This window comes from Ursus arctos, unplaced genomic scaffold, assembly GCF_023065955.2.
Source record: "Ursus arctos isolate Adak ecotype North America unplaced genomic scaffold, UrsArc2.0 scaffold_11, whole genome shotgun sequence".
NCBI lineage: Eukaryota > Metazoa > Chordata > Mammalia > Carnivora > Ursidae > Ursus > Ursus arctos.
Genome location: NW_026622775.1, coordinates 20,808,981 through 20,832,532, shown reverse-complemented (window position 1 = coordinate 20,832,532; position 23,552 = coordinate 20,808,981). Strand labels below are relative to the sequence as shown.

The following is a 23,552-nucleotide window of genomic DNA, read 5'->3' as shown; positions in this document are numbered from 1 at the left end:
AAATATTGTTAAAATGTCTATACTACCCAAAGCATTCTATACATTTAATGTAATCCCTATCAAAATACCAACATTTTTTGTACATGATATAAAAGTCCAACTTCATTCTTTCACATGTGAATATCCAGCTTTACCAGCATCATTTGTTGAAAAGATGATCCTTTCTCCATTGAATGGTCTTGGCACCACTGAAAACTAATTGACCCTGTATTTCTGGGTTTATTTCTAGGCTCTCTATCCTATTTCATTGGTCTATATGTCTGTGTGCCAGTACCACACTGTTTTGACTACTGTAGCTTTGTAGTACTTTTTGAAATTGGTAAGTGTGAGCCCTCCTACTTTATTCTTATTTTTCAAGGTTGTTTTGATAGTCCATCATTTTTATGCAGGTGAACTTGAATATGTGGTGGATGCAGTCAAGAACAAAAGCAGAAAATTCAAAACTCATCCTCTCTCATAGTTCTTCAACTCTGGCAAGGTCCCAGTCAATGTCTTTTTAGTCTGCACTCATAGAGATATAATGCAGCTGTGGTCCCAAATATAAATAAATGGTCATGGCATAGAGTACTGCAATTGAGGGATGTATGGAAACTCCATCAGGGTACTCTCTTGGAAAGAGCGCTTCACGAGGAGACAAGAATCAGGGTTTTAGTTCCAACTCTGTACTTCAAAGCAATGATTCTTAACAATTATCTCACTTTTCTAGGGCTCTTTAATTATTTTCATTGATCTGTAAAATGATGATTATACCCCTGCCCGGTGTAAGTCACAGTGATATACTGAGGCTCAAGAGATAGAGAGCATTTGGCGCTACACAGCTAAGCGCTCTAACATGGAAGCTATTATCATTCGCATGACTGTTTGGTCATTCATCTCACCAGAGCCATGAAGGTCTTCATTTGGTCAGGTCCTGGATAACTATTAAATAGAATTTTCTCATCATAAAAGTTCACATATACTCCAAACTTTCAACTCCACATTTATCAGTAAGGGTTTGTCCAGTTTTATTTTTATTATTTTTTAAAAGACTTTATTTTGAAGTAATCTCTACACCCACCACGGGGCTCACACCCACAATCCTGAGATCAACAGTCGCGTGCTCTACTGACTGAGCCAGCCGAGTGCCTCAGGGTTTTTCTAGTTTTAGTTGACAGCTTTTAACCCATCACATCTCATACCAACAACCAAGAGGAAGTAGTGCTCTGTAAGACTGCTTTAGTCCATGTATTTCATACAGGCAAGCGTGAGGACCCTGTGAGAAATGTGCAAGCCTGTGGGAGTCGGAACTCATAGGCATCTGGGAAAAATCTCCCATTCTATCTCCGAAACTGAAAGGAAATATACCACCGCTTATTCATTTATGAGATTGCCTTTGGGCTGGTGAAATAGCAAGGGCTAGTCACAACAGGAGGCCTTTTTGAAAGACAAAACAAGCAAAAACAACAAAAACCCTCCCTATTAGTTGTTGGTTTCACTTATAAGCAATTGCCAGGACTCTGCCAGCAAGTCGTTTGGGGGCCCTCTTGACAAGATTCACACATGATCCACAGAAGGTAGAGAGAAATCTCCTCGTCTCTGCATGTTAATTAAGGAGGACAGATGGCCCTGTGATTATTCAACCATATGTAGGTCAAGACTAAATGAATTAATAAGCAACTTAATTCTCAGCCGCCTCCAAGAGCTTATGGGGCATCTATGAACAAACAATTGCCATAGTATCCTGGGAAACAAGAGCTAGGAGCAGGGAAGAGATTAAGTTTCCCTCATGGTACACTGAGTTCCACAGCCTGGGAAGGGATGTCTCGGTTCCTCCACCACACATTGTCTTCTATAGTGCATTTGGGATGTTAAAATGAGTCAAAAGTTATCAGTTTCCCATGTATAAATTATATAACTGCAGCCCATAGGGTCTCTCTCATTCTCTCTCTCTCTCTCTTTTTTTTTTGAAGTTAAGCTTTCATGAATCAATCACTTTAGGACTGAAAAGCTAAGGTAGTAGATCCTAGAGCCATAAGGAGAAATGTAACAAGATAGGAAACATGCTGGGGGCCAATGGAGGGATCAGGGACAAGTTCTGAATGGGCTCAGAGGAGCAAGGAGCTGCCAAGGCAGAGCTGAATCTGGGTCTGAAAAAAATGGGCAGCAGCTGAGGGGAAGAAAGGACCAGGAAAACTGTGCAAAAGGCAGGAAGCTGTGCAAGGCACACAAGGGACGGTAATCAGACCAGCACGACCAGATATTGCAGCGGCATTAGCAGAGATCAGTTGGCATGGGATCAGCACCACACAGAGCCCTGGATGGCAGCAATGCTGGCTGGTGATAGGAGAAACCAGTCTTTCCTTTTCCCAGTGATCCTGCCAGAGTCCACAGAATAGACACTAAAAACCTTCCAGGAGTGTATACTGGGAAAAGTTGTTCCCCCTCCTCTTTGCTCTCCACTCCTCCCCATGCGTGAGTAACTGGTGAGACGGGCAAAGGAATTGAGGTGCCCGGCTCAGCTCGCCTCGCCTCGCCTTTCCTCTGAACCGGCCAAACTCCCTAGAACGACCAGTTTTCCCTCTTCATCTCCTCATCCCCTTCTAAATGGTGAGCTACTTCCCTCTGAGGGGAGGCCTGCATTTGTCCAGCTGTCCCTGGATGGGCTTGTTTAACTTTCTGAGCAAAGGGCTATTAAACCCAGTTGTCCAACCCAGCATTACTGGTAGTAATAGATATTTTGCTCCTTTTGTCTCACTCCTGGGTGTATCTGAGTTGGTTTGGAGCACTGAAGGAGAAGCAGCATAATTATCTCCTGCATAAAATCCCAACATCCCAAAGTCTGGAAGATATAGATAGATTAGATATAGATATACGGATATAGATACAGCTGCTAGTACTATTTGTCTTTACAGCAAAACGTAAAGGGGATGTTACAATGAGTCAATAGTAATAAATCTTAATTTCTTAGCCATGTGAAGCTTAGGAACTTAAATTTTTCTTTTTAATAACATACATATAGCACAAAATTTAAAAGGAATAGAATAGGGTAAAAAGTCTCCCTCCTCTCTAACCCTCCAGTTACCCAGTTCTCCTCCCCATAGGCAACCATTATTAATCACTTTCTTATTTATCCTTCTAGAGTTATTCAATTTGTATGCAAGCAGATATGTGTAGTTGTTAAATGAAAAGGTGGAATTCTAGACACACTGCTGTGAGCCTTGCTTTTTCATTTAACCTGTCTTGTAGATTATTCCTTATATGAGAATATCCTATTATTCCTTATCAACTGTTGAGTTATCCTACTCAATGATATCCCATTATATGGCTGTATTATAACAATCAAGTCTCTTATTGTTGGATAGTCAAGTTGTTTTTAACCTTATGCTATTAAAAATTAATGCTTTCATGACTAGTAGGCACATCTTTGCAAACGTGTGCAAAGTAACAGAGGTCAGGTGACACTATTTGCCCTGTTTACCAGGCATGACCTTTGCAATCCCTCCCCAGCTTCTGTTCTAGCCCTGGCCACTAGCATTCATCTGCTACCTTAGTACTAAGCTATAATCAGAGATATTAGGCAAAGAAGGTGCCTCATTTAATGTCTTAAATTCTCTTGAGATTTAAAAGAATTATAAAGGAAACGAACACAGGCAGCAGTTGACCTACTTAACTCTTTGGTATCACTCTAGAGCTACTTAAAATAGAAGTGACATGGAATACAAGGGAGGAGATTCATAAAGTACATGCTATTTATGGTGCATTTAAAATAATTACAGCAACTTAAAAGCAATCTTTAGAGCAATTTTTAAATTTGAGAGCTATTTTAATTGCATGGTAGACTAGAACCAACGTAAGTTTAAGCAAATTTATGCTTCCTTTTTCATTTTTCCTTTACTTACAGCCTTGCTATCCTTCCTAGTGTCCTCCCAACAAGGGCCCTTCCAGTACCCTTTTGCCATGCTAGCAGACTTTCTTCTCTTGATCCAGGCTTATGTCTCCAAATTATCCCGTCTCTCCCAAATAAAGTTCTTTCCCCTCTGTACCTAATTTTTCATTCACTCTCAGAAATAAAGGATTTGATGAACTAATTTTCACCTGAATGGCTAATTTTTCTCGCTCCTAGAAATACTTAAGATTTTTAATAGCAAGAGCAAGTTAGTGCTTGATAGTAATTTACATGCATTTTCATTTAAATATTAGGAGTAAGGGCCCATAGATCAACATGACATGCCCAGTGATACAGCAGAACCAGAGTTTGAATGCAGAGCTACCTAACTCCAAAGTCTGCATTTGCCCTCCTCTCATCAATGTCCAAACATTTTTGCTTGAAAAACCCCTAATTTTCAAAACTTATGTATCCCTTACAAAATTTTAAGTTGACATTTAATTTTTTTCATTTTAATAGTTGCAAAGGTCATAATTTCCAGCATATTATAAATACTGAGCTAATAATTATAAATATCACCTTTTAAGTGAATCCAGTAAAACCCGAATATACTAATTATATCCATTTTTTAAAAGATTTATGTATTTGAGGGGCGCCTGGGTGGCTCAGTCGTTAAGCCTCTGCCTTTGGCTCAGGGTGTGATCCCAGGGTCCTGGGATCAAGCCCCACATCAGGTTCCTCCACTGGGAGCATTCTTCTTCCTCTCCCATTCCCCCTGCTTGTGTTCCCTCTCTCACTGGCTGTCTTTCTCTCTGTCAAATAAATAAATAAATAAAATCTTAAAAAAGAAAAGATTTATGTATTTGAGAGAGAGAGATAGAATCCTCAAGCAGACTTTCCGCTGAGCACAGAGCCCCACATAGGGCTCAATCTCAGGGTCATGAGTTCGAACCCTATGGTGGGCTCTGCGCAGAGCATGGAGCCTGCTTAAGATTCTCTCCCTCTGCCCGTCCCTACTCACACTCTCTCAAAATAAAATAAAATGAGCAAGCTCTTTTTTTAACATTTAGAAAATTTAAACCCTTCTCTTTTCTCCTTGAACTTGTATTTCCATTCAATTTTCTCCATATTTTTATCTTTCTACATGTTAATGTTTGAAAGTCTTTTTTTATTTTAAGTTTTTATTTAAATCCTAGTTAGTTAACATATATGGTAAAATTGGTTTCAGGCATAGAATTTAGTGATTCATCACTTATACATAACTCCCACTGCTTATTTATCACCAGATATATAACAAAAATATGTATATAATTTAAAATTTCATTTACTTTCTTCTGACCTCAAGTAGTTCTAATTGATAAAAATTTTTTCTTCCGGATTACAAATATACATAATTGATGAAGACAACATACATATACATTTTGGTAATTACTAAACATAGGTAGTAAATTTTGTATTATTAGTTAAGGTAATACTACTACTGTTAACAAACTCCAAATTCTTGATGGCATAATACAGAAGACTAATATCAGGAAGACTTGATAATACAGAGACCCCAAAGGGATAGGTGGGAATACGGGTACACAGGCTCCTCCCATCTTGGGGCTCTGCTGTCTTCAACATGTGGCTTCCTCATAGCCCAAAAAGGAAAAAAATGAGCATGGAGGTGGCATGTAGGCAGGTGTAGAAGTGGTGCCCCTTACTTCCTCTACCTTCTAAAACCCAGAACCAGTTATACTGGCAAAACAAAAAGAGGAGGAAGATGGATTTGTAGTCTAGCCATGTGCACCAGGGAAAAGGAGAAATGGATTAAACAGCTTGACATCTCTGCTACAAGTTTTATTGGAAGTGGATGTCTTGAGAAGAATTATGATCCAACTTTTTAAAGAAATTTAATGAAAGGGAATATTTCAATCTGCTAAAATATTTCTTGTAAATAGGAAGTAGGAAATTTTAAACATTTTATCCGATGAAATAAGATGAGGACAGTAATTAGATTTTGTATAACTTGAAAGATTTCCTTTCATTGATTAACACACTGAACACCAAGCAAATTAAACAAAGCCTTACTCTTAACAGAAATATTTTTAAAGACAAATTCAGCAAATCTTGAATTTATGAGAGCTCAATGAATCATTAAAGAAGTTTTCACCTTTGCGTGGCCCATAATGGCTTTCACATCTAGAGATATTTGGGATGGGTAAGAGCAATGCCTTTTCTTATGAAGTGGGAGAGTCTATTAGTAATGCAAACATATTATTAGAGAAATCACTTTTACAAAAGAGTACATAAGTTAGTTGAGAATCTGGAAATTGATTCATTTAAAATTATTTATGTCTACGTAAACTCCTCTGAAAGTATTTATGTACTCCTGCGCATACTCCCAATTTGAGTACTGTTGCATTATACCATACTACCTTGACAACCCAAAGAAGTTTCTTAAGTGTTTTCGACAAACTTGGGAGAAATTTTTATGCCTCCCTTGGTCCTTAGATTATATACTCTGGTTCATACAAAAGGAACTGAGAGGCAGTGATTGGCAGTGGGGGTTGGGGACCACTGGAGTGTCGTTGAGCCTGGGAGAGGCCATGGGTCATGGAAATGCAGATTCTCATATCCTGCTCAGGGACTGGATATTTATGACGAGGCAAAAGTAATATAGGGTGATGCTGGCAAAACATAATCAGCAAAATTATTAATAAATAAGAGAGAACTAAAAGTGAGACATTATTATAGTTCAGAAATTCACACCCTTGTCCGTTGTTTGAAGTCAGTAGAAATACCAGCATCTAAGCACCCTCCTTCCCTTGTTGAAGTGAGCCACCACACGTACAGAAAAGTGTTCATAATTTCATTACCCTAGGACAATAAAATCATTTTTCTTTTAAAATTTTATTTAAGAGAGAGAGTGAGCAAGAACAAGCGGTGCAGAGGGGCAGGGGTGGAGGGAGAAGCAGACACCCTGAGCAGGGAGCCCAACACGGGGCTCAATCCCAGGACTCCAGGATCAGACCTGAACCAAAGGCTCAACCAACCGAGCCACCCAGGCGCCCCATGACAATGGAATCATTAAAAGGAATCTGATTTTTCTTTACTAAAATGTTTTGAGATTAATTTCATATGAGATTTAAAATATTCATAGCCTATTGGAGAAAATACCTTTATATTCCTGAAAATAACTTGTCTAGTGCTTAGCCCTAAATAACTAGTGTTTACTAAATGCTTTAACAGATATTATGTTAAATGCTTTATATTTAATCTTTATAACAAAGTAAATGCAGTTTTGTAGATGAAGGACTGAACTTAGGGGATCAAGGATTCAATTCATTTTTCTAACAAAGAAGTCATCTCTACAGCAGTGGCTACTATACTTACTTGGGACCATAAATTCTGGAGGAATCTGATCAAAGCCATGGATTATCTCCCCAGAAGAACTCGTAAGTATATAAAATTCTACACACTAAATTTTGGGGTCTCACAGTCCCTCCTCCTTTCAAAGCCCTTCTATTGACATAGAAGGTAGTCTCCTCTTAGATTATACCAGCATTCAACTGGAAACCAGAACATGTTAACATTAAATATTACAGTACTATGATTATGTTGTAATGAAAGTCTAATGTATCCTTTTTATTTATTTATTTTTTTTTTTTGAGAGAGAGTGAGTGAGAAAGTGGGGCAGAGAGAGAATCTTAAGCAGGCTCCATGACTGTGCAGAGCCCAACATGGGGCTCAATCTCAGACCCTGAGATCATGACCTGAGCCAAAGTCGAAAGTTGGACACTTAACCAACTGAGCCACCCAGGCTCCCCAAATGTCTAATGTATCTTAAAACACGCTGAGAGGGGCACCTGGGAGGCTCAGTCAGTTAAGCATTTTAACTTCGGCTCATGAAAAAAAACAAAATGAAAACAACAGAGAGCACATTGTTTTACTGAAGCAAATATGTATAGTATATTGGTGGAAACCATTCTGTCAACCAAATCATGTCTTAATTGGCCAAGTTAAAAAAAGGCTCATTGTACAGAATTCAGAAAATTGGTAAAGTATAAAGCCAGACGTGCTTCCTGTTAATTGTGTGGTATGTTTCCTTCAAGCTTTTTTGAGACTAACATACCATTATTTATGAATACTACAGTATTGTTAGTTGACAATAATAACCCTAAGGTAACACAAAATTTATGATCATGTTCTGGATAAAATGTTCAGTTTGGTTTTTATATACCGTACCTCATTCTGGGAAAACATTTAAATGCACAAATTATATTGTTCCCTAATCATGATTTTCCTCCAAAAGAGGATTTACCACATAGCGCTCAATGTGTATATATTTATTCTACTAGACCATCCATTACTGCAGAGGATGTCCATGATACAAAAAGTTTACAGTCTTAACCAGAAGAATCTGATCTTGATTTTATAATAGCTAAGAATCATTGCAGTTGACTTTTAGAGTCAGTGTCCATGTTTCAATATTTCAGATTGATGTTAAAGAACAGTCTGGTTAATGGGGCGCCTGGGTGGCTCAGTCCTTAAGTGTCTGCCTTCGGCTCAGGTCATGATCCCAACGTTCTGGGATTGAGCCCCGCATCAGGCTCTGTGCTCCCTGGGAAGCCTGCTTCTCCCTCTCCCACTCTCTCTGCTTGTGTTCCCTCTCTCGCTGCCTCTCACTCTGTCAAATAAATAAATAACATCTTAAAAAAAAAAAAAGAACAGTCTGGTTAAGATAAGAGCTTGGGGTCTAGAACTCAAACTACTTGAATTCAAACTCTTGTTTTGCCATTCAACTAGCTGTGTGATAACAATTTGCTCTAATTGTAAGAGTAATATGTAATTTTAAGTTTCTCATGTTTCAGGCAGGATCCATTCACGTGTGTGATTTAACTGTACAGCTTGGGTTAGCCGGACATCGAAACAGACGTATCTTAACAATTTTCTTGCTTGTTTACATCTCGAGAGTTAATCACAAATAATGCTAAGGAAGTACTTCCAACTTGAAAAGAAAAGGACAAAACACCAAAGCAATAGCACTTTTATCTTTAACCATACACAAGTCTTACTGCTGTTACTATATTTATTTACTAATAACTAAGCCCGGTTTGGTACTGCCCTAACAAGGTAATCATGAGTTGTTGCAACACATATGACTATTAGGAATGCAAGAGTTATTGATTTAATTATATGTCACCGGTGATAAGATGGAGCGAGAGTTCTCCAACACACACACACACACACACACACACACACACACACACGTCTGTCAAAAGACTACAGATTTGACTTATTCCATTCTGCCATCTAGTGGTGATATAATTAGGTATTACTCACTATTGGATCAGTCTCCTGTGTAAGAACAAAATAAAAACAAGCAGTTTCATAAGAACTAAAAAATTAATTGAAAGACAAGATTCAAGCACAGAAAGGAAAGTGGTAACATCATTTAGTATAATGGCAAGGAAAAGCATGTCAGAGAGTGTCAAGGAGAGAATGTCCGAGTGGAGTCCCAAACTGGCAAAATAAGTTTAAAACATAAAATCTGTTTTAAAACTAAAATACCGATTTTAAAGCATAACTTTCTTCCTTATAATTACTTTTAGTATAAAGAATTCTAAATATGGCCTCACCTATTTCTTTAAAAAATAAGTAGTTTGGATTTAAATAATATTAATGTTGCTTTTTTTACTTATAAAATTTAAAATCGCAAAATCATCAAGAGGTATCTAAGGACTTACATAAATTTTGGGTAGGGCTATTTAGATTTATAGTCAATAATGTTTTTATTTTCATTGAATAACAATGCTTTTATTTGCTTGAATTTTACACTTAAAATTTAAGGAGTAAGTTTTTTAAAAAATTTACCCATGCACGTATTGCATGGAGCGCTGGATGCTTGGGTGGCTCAGTCGTTAAGCGTCTGTCTATGGCTCGGGGCATAATCCCAGGGTCCTGGGATCAAGCCCTGCATCAGGCTCCCTGCTCCGCTGTGAGCCTGCTTCTTCCTCTCCCACTCCCCCTGCTTGTGTTCCCTCTCTTGCTGGCTGTCTCTCTGTCAAATAAATAAAATCTTAAAAAAAAAAAAATTTACCCCAAAATATACATACCTTGTCAAGCATACAGAAACAAAATTAGAAAGGAAAAGGTTAATGTTCTTGATAAGTAAAAAAGCTCTATAAATCAGAAAAAGATAATCACAAAAGGAAGACATAAAGGATATGATCAAGCTATCTACAAATAATGTAGTTTATAAACAATAAAAATTATCACTCATTAGTAACCTCATTAAAATAATAAGTTTTGTTTCTCAATCTATCAAAGAGAAAGATTTAAAATAACCATTGTTGGTGAGGATGTAGGAAAGCAGATGCTGTTGGTGAAATATAAACTGTGCAACCATTCTAGAGTGTGTTAAATGGGAATACATGTTTACCTAGAATTTCAACTCCTGCGAATTTATGCTCACAGTACAGCTTTTTCCTGCTATCTGAAAGTAGAGTGCTCTTAAGAAACCATGAGAAACTATGGACCCTGGGAAACAAGCGGAGGGTTTAGAAGGGAAGGGGGTAGGGAGATGTGTTAGCATGGTGAAGGGTATTAAGGAGGGCACATATTGCATGGAGCGCTGGATGTTATATGCAAACAATGAATCATGGAACTTTACATTTTAAAAACTAAGGATGTACTATATGGTGACTAACATAACATAATAAAAAATAATTATATAAAAAAAAACTTTAATAAGCTGAAATGGCCTAAGAGAAGTATCCACCCCCGACTTTCCTCAAGTTCTCGTTGCACCACTTCACTTTTACAAAAGACCTTAGTACTTTCTTTTGATAACTGAAAGAAACCCAAAGAGGATTTTCCCTTTTACGACAAAACCGTTACTGTACTAAGGTACATTTTTCAAAAATGTGAAGTGGCATAATATGAACCTCCCTGCAACTCCAACTTGATATATACACAAAAATTCACCTGTAGGGATGTGATTAAATTGTTGTTTGTAACAGCTCAAACCTCACCACATGCTAAAGTTCAACAATAGGAGATTAAATATAAACTATGATGCGATGTGAAGTATATGCTGGAATTTTATATAACTTGTAAAACTCAGTGTAGAAATAATGACATCAATAAATGCTCACCTCTAACATATGGAAAAAGCAGGTTATAACACTATTTGTATATCATGATACCGATTTTGTTTTTTTATTTTTTAAAAAGGTACTTTATTTTCTTCTTTGTGCTTTTCTAAATTTCCCAGTTACACGTATTACTTTTATAATCAAAATAATGATAAAATTTCTAATTACACATCACAAAACTCTTGATTACTGTATTTTCTATAAAATATACAATTTTCCAATCGAATTTACACTTGCATATTTAGGCGAGTAGAAATAATCTTAAATACAGGCTTCCGATGTATGTATTCAATACAAAAAGGATACCGAGAAAATTTTTTAGATCATTTCAAGAGACCCCCTTAAAGCTAGTAAGTATGGTCTGGAAATTTCTTAGTGAAAAGCCAGAACTACATATCCACTTAAGAAAACATTTAGAAATTTATTATTCTAACCCCTTAGTTGTTTTGCATTCTCTTTCCAACATCTCTAAGTAAAATTTATTTTCTGAATTTTTCAAATTTGACTGTTTCTTAAAATTAACACATTAAAGTGACCCCCAAATATTAAATATAAAACTTCAGATTATCATTTATGAGTGGTAATAATTAATGAAAATCTCTTAGTTCCTGATGAATAGCCCACTTATCCAAAGATTATATGTATTTCAATCTTGTCATTCTATAAGAACAAGACATCAAAAAGAAAATAATAATTTAGTGTATTAAACTAGCTGCTCTGCCAAGAAAACATATGTAGTAAATAAAAATGGATAAGTTCATAACTGAAACTTCATTTTCAAAATATAATGGTCTTCTACCAGCAGAATTTGAATATTACAGCTTTTCAACTATATTCTAAACAAAATAATTAAAAATCAATTCCAATAATTTAGAATAAGTGCTTTATTTTTTTAATTCCCACAAAAACTGAAACTATCATTTACATCAGTTGCAAGAGGAATAAAAATTAGAAATCAATTTGCTATAACTCTTGAAAACATGAGCATAAAACAAAACTAAAAGAAACAAAAAGGAAAGACTAAGTACTTCTTTTAAATTGAAGATAATCTGACTGCCTGTGACATACCCACCTGCAGATGTACGAACAGCAGATGCATTCAAAACAGGGCAAGATTTAACGGATTTAGAACAATATTCCAACCAATCCCAACCAAGTTTTCAATTACTTGTGCAGGTTTATTATAAAGTCACAAAGAGTAAATCTCTTCTAATATGTAACCAGCTGATGTCAACTGAGAACGCCACACCAGCACAACAGTAACTATGGAAATCATGAGGTATGACTACAGGAAAAAACCAAAACCCAGCAAATTTAACTGCAATATAATTCTATTCTGGTTAAAAAAAAAACAAAAACAAAACAAAACAAAAAAACTTTCCTTAAGCTATATATCTAAAAGAAAAGCAAATGTATCATTTTATATTCTTTTTTTGAATTTAAAAAAGATATATGTAATCTTCCTTTGTTTTTGATAAGTTCAAATATGAATTGATAACAGGGTAATTGGATTCTTTAGGAAAGCTCTATAGGAGAGATGAATACAACATACTATATCTTCTTTAAGAAGTATGAGCTGAAATGTTAGGCATTCCTTGTATTGTTTTTGTATATATTTAAGGAATGCTGTTCTTGTAAACAATTGCTTTGAAAAAGAAATACTGAGACCAAAATACATTACTAGAGGATCTCTATAAAAGGTCACCAAAACTATCCTTGCTCATGACACCAGGGAGAATGTTTTTAGAATTTATCTTGTTAGAAAAAAATGCTACCACTTTTCTTCCTTTTTCTTTTTTGTGACTATCACAATTAAACATCAGAAGATTTTTCCCAAATAAATACTGATGTAAATGTCGATTTCAAGGGCAAACAACTTTCGTAAGAGTCTATTTCTCAGGCACTTCACCATCTGTTGAGACTGCGGCAACACTGTTCTGGTGTGAATTGTCACTGGACTCCTGTGAAGTAATCCTTCTGGGACAGTTTATTGGGACCCGAAGCTGATTAGCAGACGTAGGCTTAGCAGCATTTGGTGGCTTGGTAGAGGAATTAGATGGAAGTCTATGACGACGACTGTCCTCACCAGAAGGAGATGAATGTCTTTTTCTTCCAAATTCCTCACTAATAGGGGGCTGCAAATTAGGAAAGACAATATAGTGACAATTTTACTTTTTTTCCTCCCTTCATAATCTAAGGTCAGACTTTTTCAATAAAGAAGGAAACTATGTTGGCATTTCAGTAGATTTTATTAGTATAACAAAAACTTAACAGCAATTTAAGGTATTAAATTTAAATTTCCTCCTTAACTAAATCAGCCTACCAGTACTTGTTCATTCCTTCACTCAACATATATTTATTAAGAGTCTTGTATTTTTTAGGATTTGAACTACATTGCAGGGGATAAATAGAAGGCTGGGGTCCCTGCCTCCAAGAAAATGTTCCCAAGAGGCTATTTTCCTTTTTTTTTCAACTTCTGTCAACTGCAAAGCATTTGTAACTCTAGTACCTTCCAGCCCTAAACTCCTATCCTAGGCTTGTTTGAATGATAATGTTTAACAGATAAATGAAAGCAGCAGGGGGAAAAAAGAGATACCAAATCAAATAATATTTAGCAAGTCTGAAGGTTTATCTAGGATTTCTAGGATAAGGAAACTGGAGAGCATTATTGGTGGTAGTAATTTTAAACATTTTCAAACATAAATATCTATTAAGCTCCCAAATCCCGTCAGACTGACTGCAAGCAAGGAGGGGGTAGGCAGTGAAAGGGTATTCTGCACCCAAAAAAAAGTCAGCTTTTAAGGCCTTTCCAGTTACAAACATTTGGGATCTAATATTTTCATTTGGAGACAAGTCCATACCCTCCTTCTCCCATCTTCCGTTGTACTTAAAAGTGGAGGCCTGAATTCTTAGTTTCTGTTCAGATAGGGAAAAAGTCACTATTACAGAGCAAGGATGTCTTTGTGACAGAACTGGCTAGGCCACTCCAGAAACATCTTAATTCCAGAGACAGGCACTTCTATTAATTCTGTCCCTGGGCCATCAAACCTATTTACACAAAATATAAGACAAACAAATTACAACACCAAGTAGAGATGGACCTAGCATTCTTTTCACCTCTCTCTTTTCTGTTCTGTTGATTCTTCTTATTTCTCTTTTTCCTTCTTTTCCTTTATCTTATTTTCATCCCATTCATTTTTTTAATGCTTTCCTTTTCCTCTTGAAATCAAATTGTTTAAAGCTTACTCTCCTGTCTCTATATATGTACATAACATTCTTGTCTTAATTTTATTATGTGGAGAAACTTAAATCCATGTCATATCAGCACATACTATGAAAAGTATAAAATAAAAGTATATGGAAAGTGAAAACTTTTTGAAATGCTAGTGAGAAATTGGTAACATTCACATAAAAGTTACTAAATCTATAAAATGTTTAGTTACAGGGGCATATCAAAATTAAAGTGAACTGACAATTGCACTGTGGTTACATAAGATGTTAACATTTGGGAAATCCAGGTAAACAGAGTATATGGGAATTCTCTGTACTATTTTTGCACCTGTTTAAAGTTTAATTTAAAAACTAGAAAATTACCATTTCAAAATAAGAAGTTAAAAAAATAAAAATTGTAAAACTAAAGTTAAGAAAGTCACTGATAGCTCAAAATATGAAGGTAATAAAAAGACCACAGAAGAAAGGACTTAAAACTTACGTCAATGCGGAAGTCTTCTAACCTCTTAAAGCTACAGAGGTATTCCTGAAGTTTTGGGTCAATAGAGTGCGTCTTAGATTGAGAATATTTTAGATAAGCCCAAAACTTTTCTAATCCATATAGTTGACCTAATAACAAAGAAAAATATACAATATTAATTATATAGAAAATTTAAAATGATTCATATTAAACATGACCCCATCAGCAATTAACCATTTATCTTCCAACATAGACTTTATCTAGATCTTGAGAATAAGACATTGTAATAATAATGGGCGCTAACATTTAGTAAGCAGTTGTTTTATAAGAGGTATTATTTAAGTGTTTTTTATATATTAAACTAATTTGAACTATATTCAAACCTGTAATATAAGTGTTCTTGTGTATATTACTGATGAGTAAAGTAAGGCTAACAAAGTTAAGTAACTTAACCAAGGTCACACAGCTACCAAATGGTGAAAATGGGATTCAGACCTACATACGGATCTAGCCCAAAGCTTACACTGTTACCCACTGCACTATTCCATCTTTCCAAGCATACCTGCTGATTTTACAAAGAATTTTCATGTAATGGAACATCGGTGAGTATCATCTTCATGTTTGTCAAGGGAAAAATGGCAAAATACTATTCCATAAAGGAAACACTTGGGTGTGTTTATTTTCCAACCCCTCAGAGGAATGACCTTCTTACTATATGATGCCCCATTCTTCATCAAGAACCATAATAGCGGCCTGAAGGTCTTAAATGGCCTACTCTGAAGAAAATAGTTATGAACCCTTCCCTATTTATTGACTCAGGTTTACAGTTTCCAAATAGAATAAGATTATTGGGTTTTTTTGCTTTGTTTTGTTTTACCAGATTCGTAGTCTTTTTTGGTTTCTTCTTGGAAATCCTTAAAAATTTCTTGTCTGAATTTTTTTTCCAGTCCATAACTATAAAACCTGAACAGACATTCTAATCCATACCTGTAGAAAGGAAATAAAAGGTTTATAATAAAAATTTTGCTATGACAATGCAAACATCTCATAGATACAGGCAAACATGACACAAATAACCCTAAGCAAAAAAAAAAAAAAAAAAGGTTTAAATGCATGTAATTTTTAGTATGCAGTTTTTTTAGCTGAAGTGGTTATTTAGTAATCCATAGATGGCTCTGCTATTTTTGTTCACTTGGCCATAGCACCTCATGAAAATATACTGGGAACCTGCAGGATGAGGCAGCCCGTGGACAACTACAGTATGATTCCTTTGGACAGAGGACCTCTCCTTGGTATTCTGAAGAAATGGTCAAAAGATTTAGTGACATTGGGAATGTTTCTTATTTTTTCCAAACCAAGGTTTATAATGGTGCATGGTTTTAAATACTTTTGAACATAATCTTTACTCAAGAGAGATAAAGACTATGCTCTTGTGCCCTAGACCCTATGTGTGGTTGGCCCATTCAACTATAAATGACAAACCTAATTAAATGGCTCCTAATACATCTTCCCTGCTTTAGTTATAAAGTACATTTCATAAAAGATATTTTGCTAAAATAATTGTAATCACTATATAAATCAGAAAACAAATTTCCTCATATTCTTCTATAACTACCTAGAGACCCCAAGATAAATTTTGGACAGTGGATTAGCAAACTACATGGGCTCAACCTTCAATTAATGGTGATGAGTTGAACCCATGAGAATGAACCAAGTCAACAAGACAGCAGTAAAAGGACCATGTCTAGCTTACTCAACTAAAACATGTCACAATCAAAAGATTCCTCGCTTAGAAACCTTAAGTTGTTCTGAGTGCCTTAGTGGAACAAAGACTACAATTTCTTCATTACTGTTAACATCATTTTGCCTAGTTTTTATTCACAAGGGGTGTCTGTCTGTGCCTTTTGTAAGTAGCTTATTTTCAAGATGGAAAGTGATGGTCTATCCAGAAGAATAAATAGGTTTCTTGGCAAGCCACCAAGAGAAATGTAGGACTAACAACTACACACCCACACACTGACCTGCGCTCTCTGCTTTGGTAGCCATAAGTGATGCTATTCTTTGAGCTTGTACGACTGAAGGCTAAGGGAACTAAGGACTAAAGAACCACCATCTCATAAATGACAAATCTGCCTTGATACTTCTCTTATGGGATATTATATTGATATTAGTTATATATTAGTTTATATTGGTAAAGACCAATAGACTACTACGATATTTGAATTTTTAGTCTCATTTTTTAGTAAACCAAATCCAAAGACCAAAAGTATGACATTAATAACAACCAAACTATGCAGCATAACTGTTGGAGTGAAGAGCAGGGGCAAATGGCCAGCCTCTCAGTCGTTATTTATTCATTTATCCCTCATTATGAGACAGCTTAGATAAGTGGAAAACATAAAGACTGAGAAGCAAAAAGAACTATATTTGAATTCTAGGCCCGTAATTATATCCCTAAAAATGGGGATAACAATATCCTACTTTTTAAGAATAGATGGCATTATATTTAGACCAGAGCTGGCACACTGAAGATACATAATAAAGGTTATTTCTCTCCTTCCTTCTTGAAACCATCTTGGGCTAAATTTAGTCAATAGATAGATTTAGTATTGATCTTCTTTCTAATAACGGTAACAATTTATTGAGCACTTACTCTGTATTATATGTTAAGACCTTTACACGTTCTGTTTTGTTTAATCTTCACAATAACCCTACAAGGGTATCTACCATAATTTCCCCTACTTTATGGATAAAGAACCTAATGCTTACTGGGAATAATAACTTGCCAAGCTCACAGTAAGTTAACAGAATGGAATTCAAATTTAGGCCTGATCTCAAAGCCTTCAGATGCTTAACCACTGTGCGATACCTCCTAAGGAACAGCTAATCCAGCTGATCCACCAACACTGCAGAAACAGACCCAAAGTTGTGTGTTGAAAAGCTACTAGAAACATACAGAGATGACTATAGAACACAGAACAACTCCCAGCCTAGACTTGGGTAGTCATGGGCATATCAGAAAGGTTATTAGAAAGTCCTGAACAACAAATAAGCCGTTCGTAAAAAGAGCAAAATACGGTGAGATTAATTATAACAATGACTTTCAAACTTTTCTAAGTCCAATAGTAAGAAAAATATTTTATCTGGTAATCAAGTCAACACAACACTCCCATATATAATGTGTGTACATAAAAGCATATATAAGTTTTGCAAACAATTCTTAAATTTGTATGTATGTATTAATTGTGAAACAATTTAGCCTTACTATGTTCAATGTAGTCTGATATTTTCCAAATTACTAAACTGACTTCACATCCCACTAATGGGTAGCGCACCACAGCTTGAATGAGAACATCAAAATCAGAAATAGCAAATTTTGCCTTTTGTGCCAACTCTGGTAAACTGGCAGTAGTTATTAAAATTTTGAGAAGACTACAAATCTGAATTCAAGAACAACATTAAACAGCACTGGGACTGATTAGAGATGTCAGTCAGTAATAATAGAAGAGAAAGAAATACAGGTAAACATACCATGTATCTGTCATTCCTGATCAAGATAAAGATTCTGGATGAAAATTAAATAGTTTTTACTTTTATACAAGTCAGGGCAAATGTAATTTTTTTCCAGAAAAATTTATTTGCAGCATCTTGTATTCCTCTCAAAGATCACAATAACTGATTAACAATATATTCTTATTTAAGATTTATAAGTAGAACTTGAAGAATGGTAAATTTGAGTAAACAGTAAGTGTAAAATTATCTTTTTCTCTTCTTTCCATCTCTTCTTCCTCCTACCATTTTCCAGGAATAAATAGTTTGCATGAGCAAAATTTATCCTGAACATTTCTCAAGGAAACAAGGTCTAACCTGGATGAAAAGAATGAGTTAGCAAAGCAGAGGGAGGAAAAAGAGTATATATAGAGACATGTAGAGGCTAGAGCTTGGGTCATTCAGAGAACACCTTCTGTACCATTGTTGCTAAGAGAACTAGAGCACTACTAGGAAAAAATGAGATTTGATAGATAAGTCTGGACATATCGTGAGAGGCCTTATTTTTTCTTGGCTCAAGGCATCTTAACAACTAGTTTAGCTCTAAGTATTTATCAATTTAGGGATGTATATGCATATGCAAGGGAAGTCTCTAGTGGCTCTTTCAAATTTCATTTGGCTTTGTGCCAGCCCCTAAGATGGTTCCAAATGATCCTACTTCCTGGTATTCACAACTTTGGGTAGTCTCCTCCTACCAGGTATGGTACCAGGGTTGGCCTGTGTGAACAATACAACATGGCAAAAGTGATGGCATGTTACTTTCAAGCATAGGTTATACAAGACACCAAGGCTTCCATCTTGGAAGTTCTCCATCTTTCTTAGATCATTTCTCTGGATGAAGTCATGCTGTTAAATGCCCAACAAGAGGCCTACGTGGTGAAAAGCTAAAGCTTCCTGCCAACAGCCACGTGAATAGGCTTGAAGAGGATCCTCCAGCCTGAGTTAAGTCTTCAGAGACTGCATCCTGGTCTAACACCTTGACTGCACATGAGACATCTAAGTCAGAACCACCCAGCTAAGCTGTTCCTAGGGTCTTGAACCTTAGAAACTGTAAACTAATAAATGTTTGTTGTTTAATCTTCTGAGTTTTGGGATAATCTGCAATGCAGCAATAGGAAACTAATACAGCTCTCTCTCCAGTTATGTTGTGCTACTTTCATAGTTCAAAACTGGGCTACTTCAGTACTAGTTTCTATATTATTTTTTTGAAAACTCCCCTTAACGGTAAAAATGTGAGAAAATATTTGACCTGTAATTTTCTTTTGCATCTTCCCAAGCAAGTTGTCTAAATTCCTCATACATTTTTTTATTGAAGTGATCTCTGAGGAAAAAGGACCAGAAACGAAAGAGGGTATTCATTTCTTGGGACTGGCCAATTCCCAAGCGTTTTCTCTCTGGAAAAAGTTAAAATAATAAAACATTTTTTTGTTAAAGAAACTTATTAAAGTCAAAACAGCAGACATTTTACATAACTTAAAATAAGGAAAGATAAAACATATTAATCTCCAAAATGTATTTGGGATTCTTCTAAATAAGGGACAAATATTAATCCATTTTCTGACTCATTGCCCAAATTGAAGCATTCATCAATAGTAACAAGAATATGCTAAACTTTGTTTCTTAATGTATTTAAGCTACAAAACACATGAATACTTATTAAGGTAATTATAACAAAATAAAAGAATATCTTAACCTGATATTAAAGTCACATTTGTTTAATATTATATTTTAGTTTTAAACATAGCTACATAAAGGACAAGCATCTTACCACTCAGACATCTTCGACGATACTTGTGGTACACTTGTTGGGTAAAGCCATTTTCCTTCAAAAGTTCATGAGAAGGGTGCTGGAACTTTGGGAATGAATGAGGAGTACATCCATAACTTCCTACCAGTGGTGCACCTTCTGAAGGTGAAGCATTTGAACTGCTGTTTGAGGAGGGGGGAAAAAAGCCTTCAAACTGAAATATCAAGAACCAAGTGTTTAAACCAAGTGTTTAAACAATTTGTGCTATTTGTTTGTTATGAGTCCGAACAGTGGAAAAGACATTAGTCCCTAAAACTAAACTAACGACATAAAGATCTCTATATGAACTGCTATTTGTGTTTAACATACAGGTATATTCAGAAGATGATAAAGAACATGATTATAAATTCCAAACTAAAGCAGTAAGTAGAACAGATAACTGAATAGCTAGCTTATTCCTCTTCCAGATCCGTTATTAGTTTAGTTTCTCGTGGGAGAAATTTTCAATTTTCATGAGTATATAAGTAAATCGTGTAAATTGGATAAATGGAAATGAGAAATAAAATCTGGCACAAGGGCAATAATTTCATCAGTCCAAAGACATACTTGCAATTCTGTACATCAATTCCACTTCTGAAATATCTCCAAAATCAGTCTTTTCGTCTGTATTTCATTATCCAAATGCGGGCTTTTCTTCCTCTTTCACTCAAACTACCTGGTCTCCTTGCTTTTCCAATCTCCCTCCTCTATCCTACCGCCAAAGTGATCTTCCTGTGTTTTGTTTTGTTTTTGTTTTCAAAGTGACCTTCTTAAGACACTGATCTAAATCAGTAGTTTTCAATATGTGGTCTGTGGATGCTTGGAGGGGTTCCCAAGAACTCTTCAGAAAGTTTGCAACTCAAGACCATTTTCACAATAAAACTAAGGTATTATTTGCCCTTTTCACTGCATTCACATTTGTACTGACCGTACTAAAACAATGGTGTATAAAACCGCTGACGAAAATTAAGGGAGTGGTATCAAACTTTACATACTAGTGATTGTATTATTCACTTCAATGCATGTGCAAGTTTTTAAAAATGTCAGGCTCAACTTAATATGTTCTTGATAGAGCAAACAAAATTGACTTTATGAAATCTCAAGCCTTGAGTACCATTGTGTGTGACAAAACGGGACAAAAGCTTTAGTTTTGCAAAATGAAAAAGTTCTGGAAATGTTTCACAACAATGTGAATATACCTAACACTCCTGAACTGTATACTTAAAAATGGTTAAAATGGTAAATTTTTTATGTGTTTTTCAATCACAATTAGAAAAAAATGGGGGGCACCTAGGTGGCTCAGTTGGTTAAGGGTCCAACTCTTGGTTCCGGCCTGGGTTATGGTCTCGGGTCCTGAGATCGAGCCCCAAGTCAGGCTCCATCCTCAGCTCAGAGTCTGCTTGTCCCTCTCCCTCTGCTCTCCCCTACCCCCTAGCACCTTCCACTGTCTCTCTAATAAATAAATAAAATCTTGAAAAAAATGGGATGAAACATAAAGCACTTTTGCAGCATTATCAAAGTACAATGGCTATATTTATGGACTGAATGTTTCTTGGATTCCTAGCCCCTAATATGATGGTATTAGGAGGTAATTAAGTCATGAGGGTAGAGTTCCAATGATTGGGGTAAGTGCCCTTATAAAAAGAAACATGGATAGCTTGCTTCCTTTCTTTCTGCTATTTGCCATGTGAGGATACAAGATAGCCATCTGCAAAGCAGGCCCTCACCAGACACCAGATCTGTTGGCACCTTCATCCTGGAACTGTGAGAAATAAACTTGTTATTTAAGCCACCCAGTCCTTGACATATGTGTTAGAGCAGTTCAAACTGAGATAATTGTCTTAAGTCAAAGCACTCGTGTGATAAAATTGTGAGCTGACCTAATTGATTTTTTTCATGGAACACCATTTTTAATTAGAAAATAACAGATTATGATTATTCAGACTTCATTTTGTGTTAGACATTTCCTTGAAAATGAACAAAATGAATCTTTAATGTCAAGGAAAACTGAGCTTTCATGCAAATATTAGAGTGTTTGAAACCTTGTATTTGTTACCATGAGCCTGATAGTTTCCACTAATACTTAAAGACTTTTCTAATGAAATCAGTGGTGATATTTTTTAGGAGTTTGTGTGTGCATGTCTGCGTGTATGGTAAAATATACACAATATTTCATTTTAATCCCTCTTAAGCATGCTTACTATTCATCAGCATTAAATATTCACAATGTTATATAACCATCACCACTATCTATACTTAAAACTTCTTTATCATCCCTAACAAAAACTCTATTGCACAATAATTAGCCCTTTCCTCCTCCCTTCAGCTCCCAATAACCTCTATTCTACTTTCTTTTAATTTGACTATTCAGGGTACCTCACATACAAGTGGGATCATACTATATTTACCCTTCTGAATCTGACTTATTTCACTAAGCATGTTTTCAAGGTCTATTTACATTGTTGTTGCATAAATTAAACTTTCATTCTTTTATATGGTTGAATAATATTCCATCATATGTATATACCATATTGTGTTTATGCAGTAATCTGTTGATGCAGATGGGTTGTTTTCATCTTTTGGCTGTTATGAATAATACTTCTGTAAACATGGACATAAAAATGTTCGTTCAACTCCATTTTCAATTCTTTTGAATATATACCTAGGATTGGAATAGCTGGAACATATGGTAATTATATGCTTTAACCTTTCGAGAAAATGACAAACTGTTTTCCAGTGGCTGTGGCATTTTATATTTCCACAAACAATGCTCAAGGGTTCCAATTTCTCTACACCCTCACAAACATTTATTTTCAGGTATATATGTATATATGTATGTATTTATTTAAGTAGGCTCAATGCTGGGCATGGAGCCTAACATGGGGCATGACCCTGAGATCAAGACCTGAGCTGAGGGGCTCCTGGGTGGCTCAGTCGTTAAGCATCTGCCTTTGGCTCAGGGCGTGGTCCCAGGATCCTGGGATGGAGCCCTGCATCGGGCTCCCTGTTCTGCTGGGAGCCTGCTTCTTCCTCTCCCACTCCCCTTGCTTGTGTTCCCTCTCTCGCTGGCTGTCTCTCTGTCAAAATAAGTAAGTAAAATCTTAAAAAAAAAAAAAAAAAAAAAAAGACCTGAGCTGAAATCAAGAGTCGGGTGCTTAACTAACTCAGCCACCCAGGTGCCCCATATTTTCAGTTTAAAAAAAAAATTATACACATTAGACAGCTCCCATAACAAGATACCACAGACTGGGTGGTTTAAACAACAGAAATTTATGTTCTTACAGTTCTGGAAGCCAGAAGTCTATTAGAAGGTGGAGGAAGGGCAGTAAAATATCCTCTGGACGGAGGAGGCACTTTGAGACCAAAAAACAAAGCAAGCCACTCCATACTGTTTAGTTTTTTATTTAGAGCAACTTACTGACAGGGGGATCGGGTGGACAGATGATCTCAGCATTGTGCAGCTATTTTCCACAAAGTTCAGACCTTAATCTACAGAATTTACAGAGTGAGGGGATCATTGTG

General features: G+C 35.9%; 1 protein-coding gene and 1 long non-coding RNA gene across 12 annotated transcripts in view; one reads left to right on the top strand and one right to left on the bottom strand.

The window, feature by feature from the left end:
* Positions 1-2,059: 2,059 nt before the first annotated feature.
* LOC123001085 (uncharacterized) overlaps positions 2,060-23,552 on the top strand; it is a 50,654-nt gene continuing 29,161 nt past the window's right edge. Inside the window, exons 1-2 of the long non-coding RNA XR_006409631.2 lie at positions 2,060-2,586; positions 7,222-7,302. This is a non-coding gene — a long non-coding RNA (uncharacterized LOC123001085). The remainder of the gene's footprint in view (positions 2,587-7,221; positions 7,303-23,552) is intronic.
* Positions 11,059-23,552, bottom strand: part of LARP1B (La ribonucleoprotein 1B) — a 116,779-nt gene continuing 104,285 nt past the window's right edge. For 9 of the 11 annotated variants that reach the window (XM_026499319.4, XM_048212301.2, XM_026499318.4 and 6 more), the window contains 5 exons: positions 20,013-20,173; positions 19,494-19,638; positions 15,573-15,682; positions 14,717-14,844; positions 11,059-13,139 (listed from right to left, as the gene is read on the bottom strand). In XM_026499319.4, coding sequence (XP_026355104.3) covers positions 12,894-13,139; positions 14,717-14,844; positions 15,573-15,682; positions 19,494-19,638; positions 20,013-20,173 — 790 coding nt within the window. In that variant the 3' untranslated portion in view covers positions 11,059-12,893. The other 2 variants (XR_003316388.4, XM_048212302.2) reach the window with 2 other exon arrangements.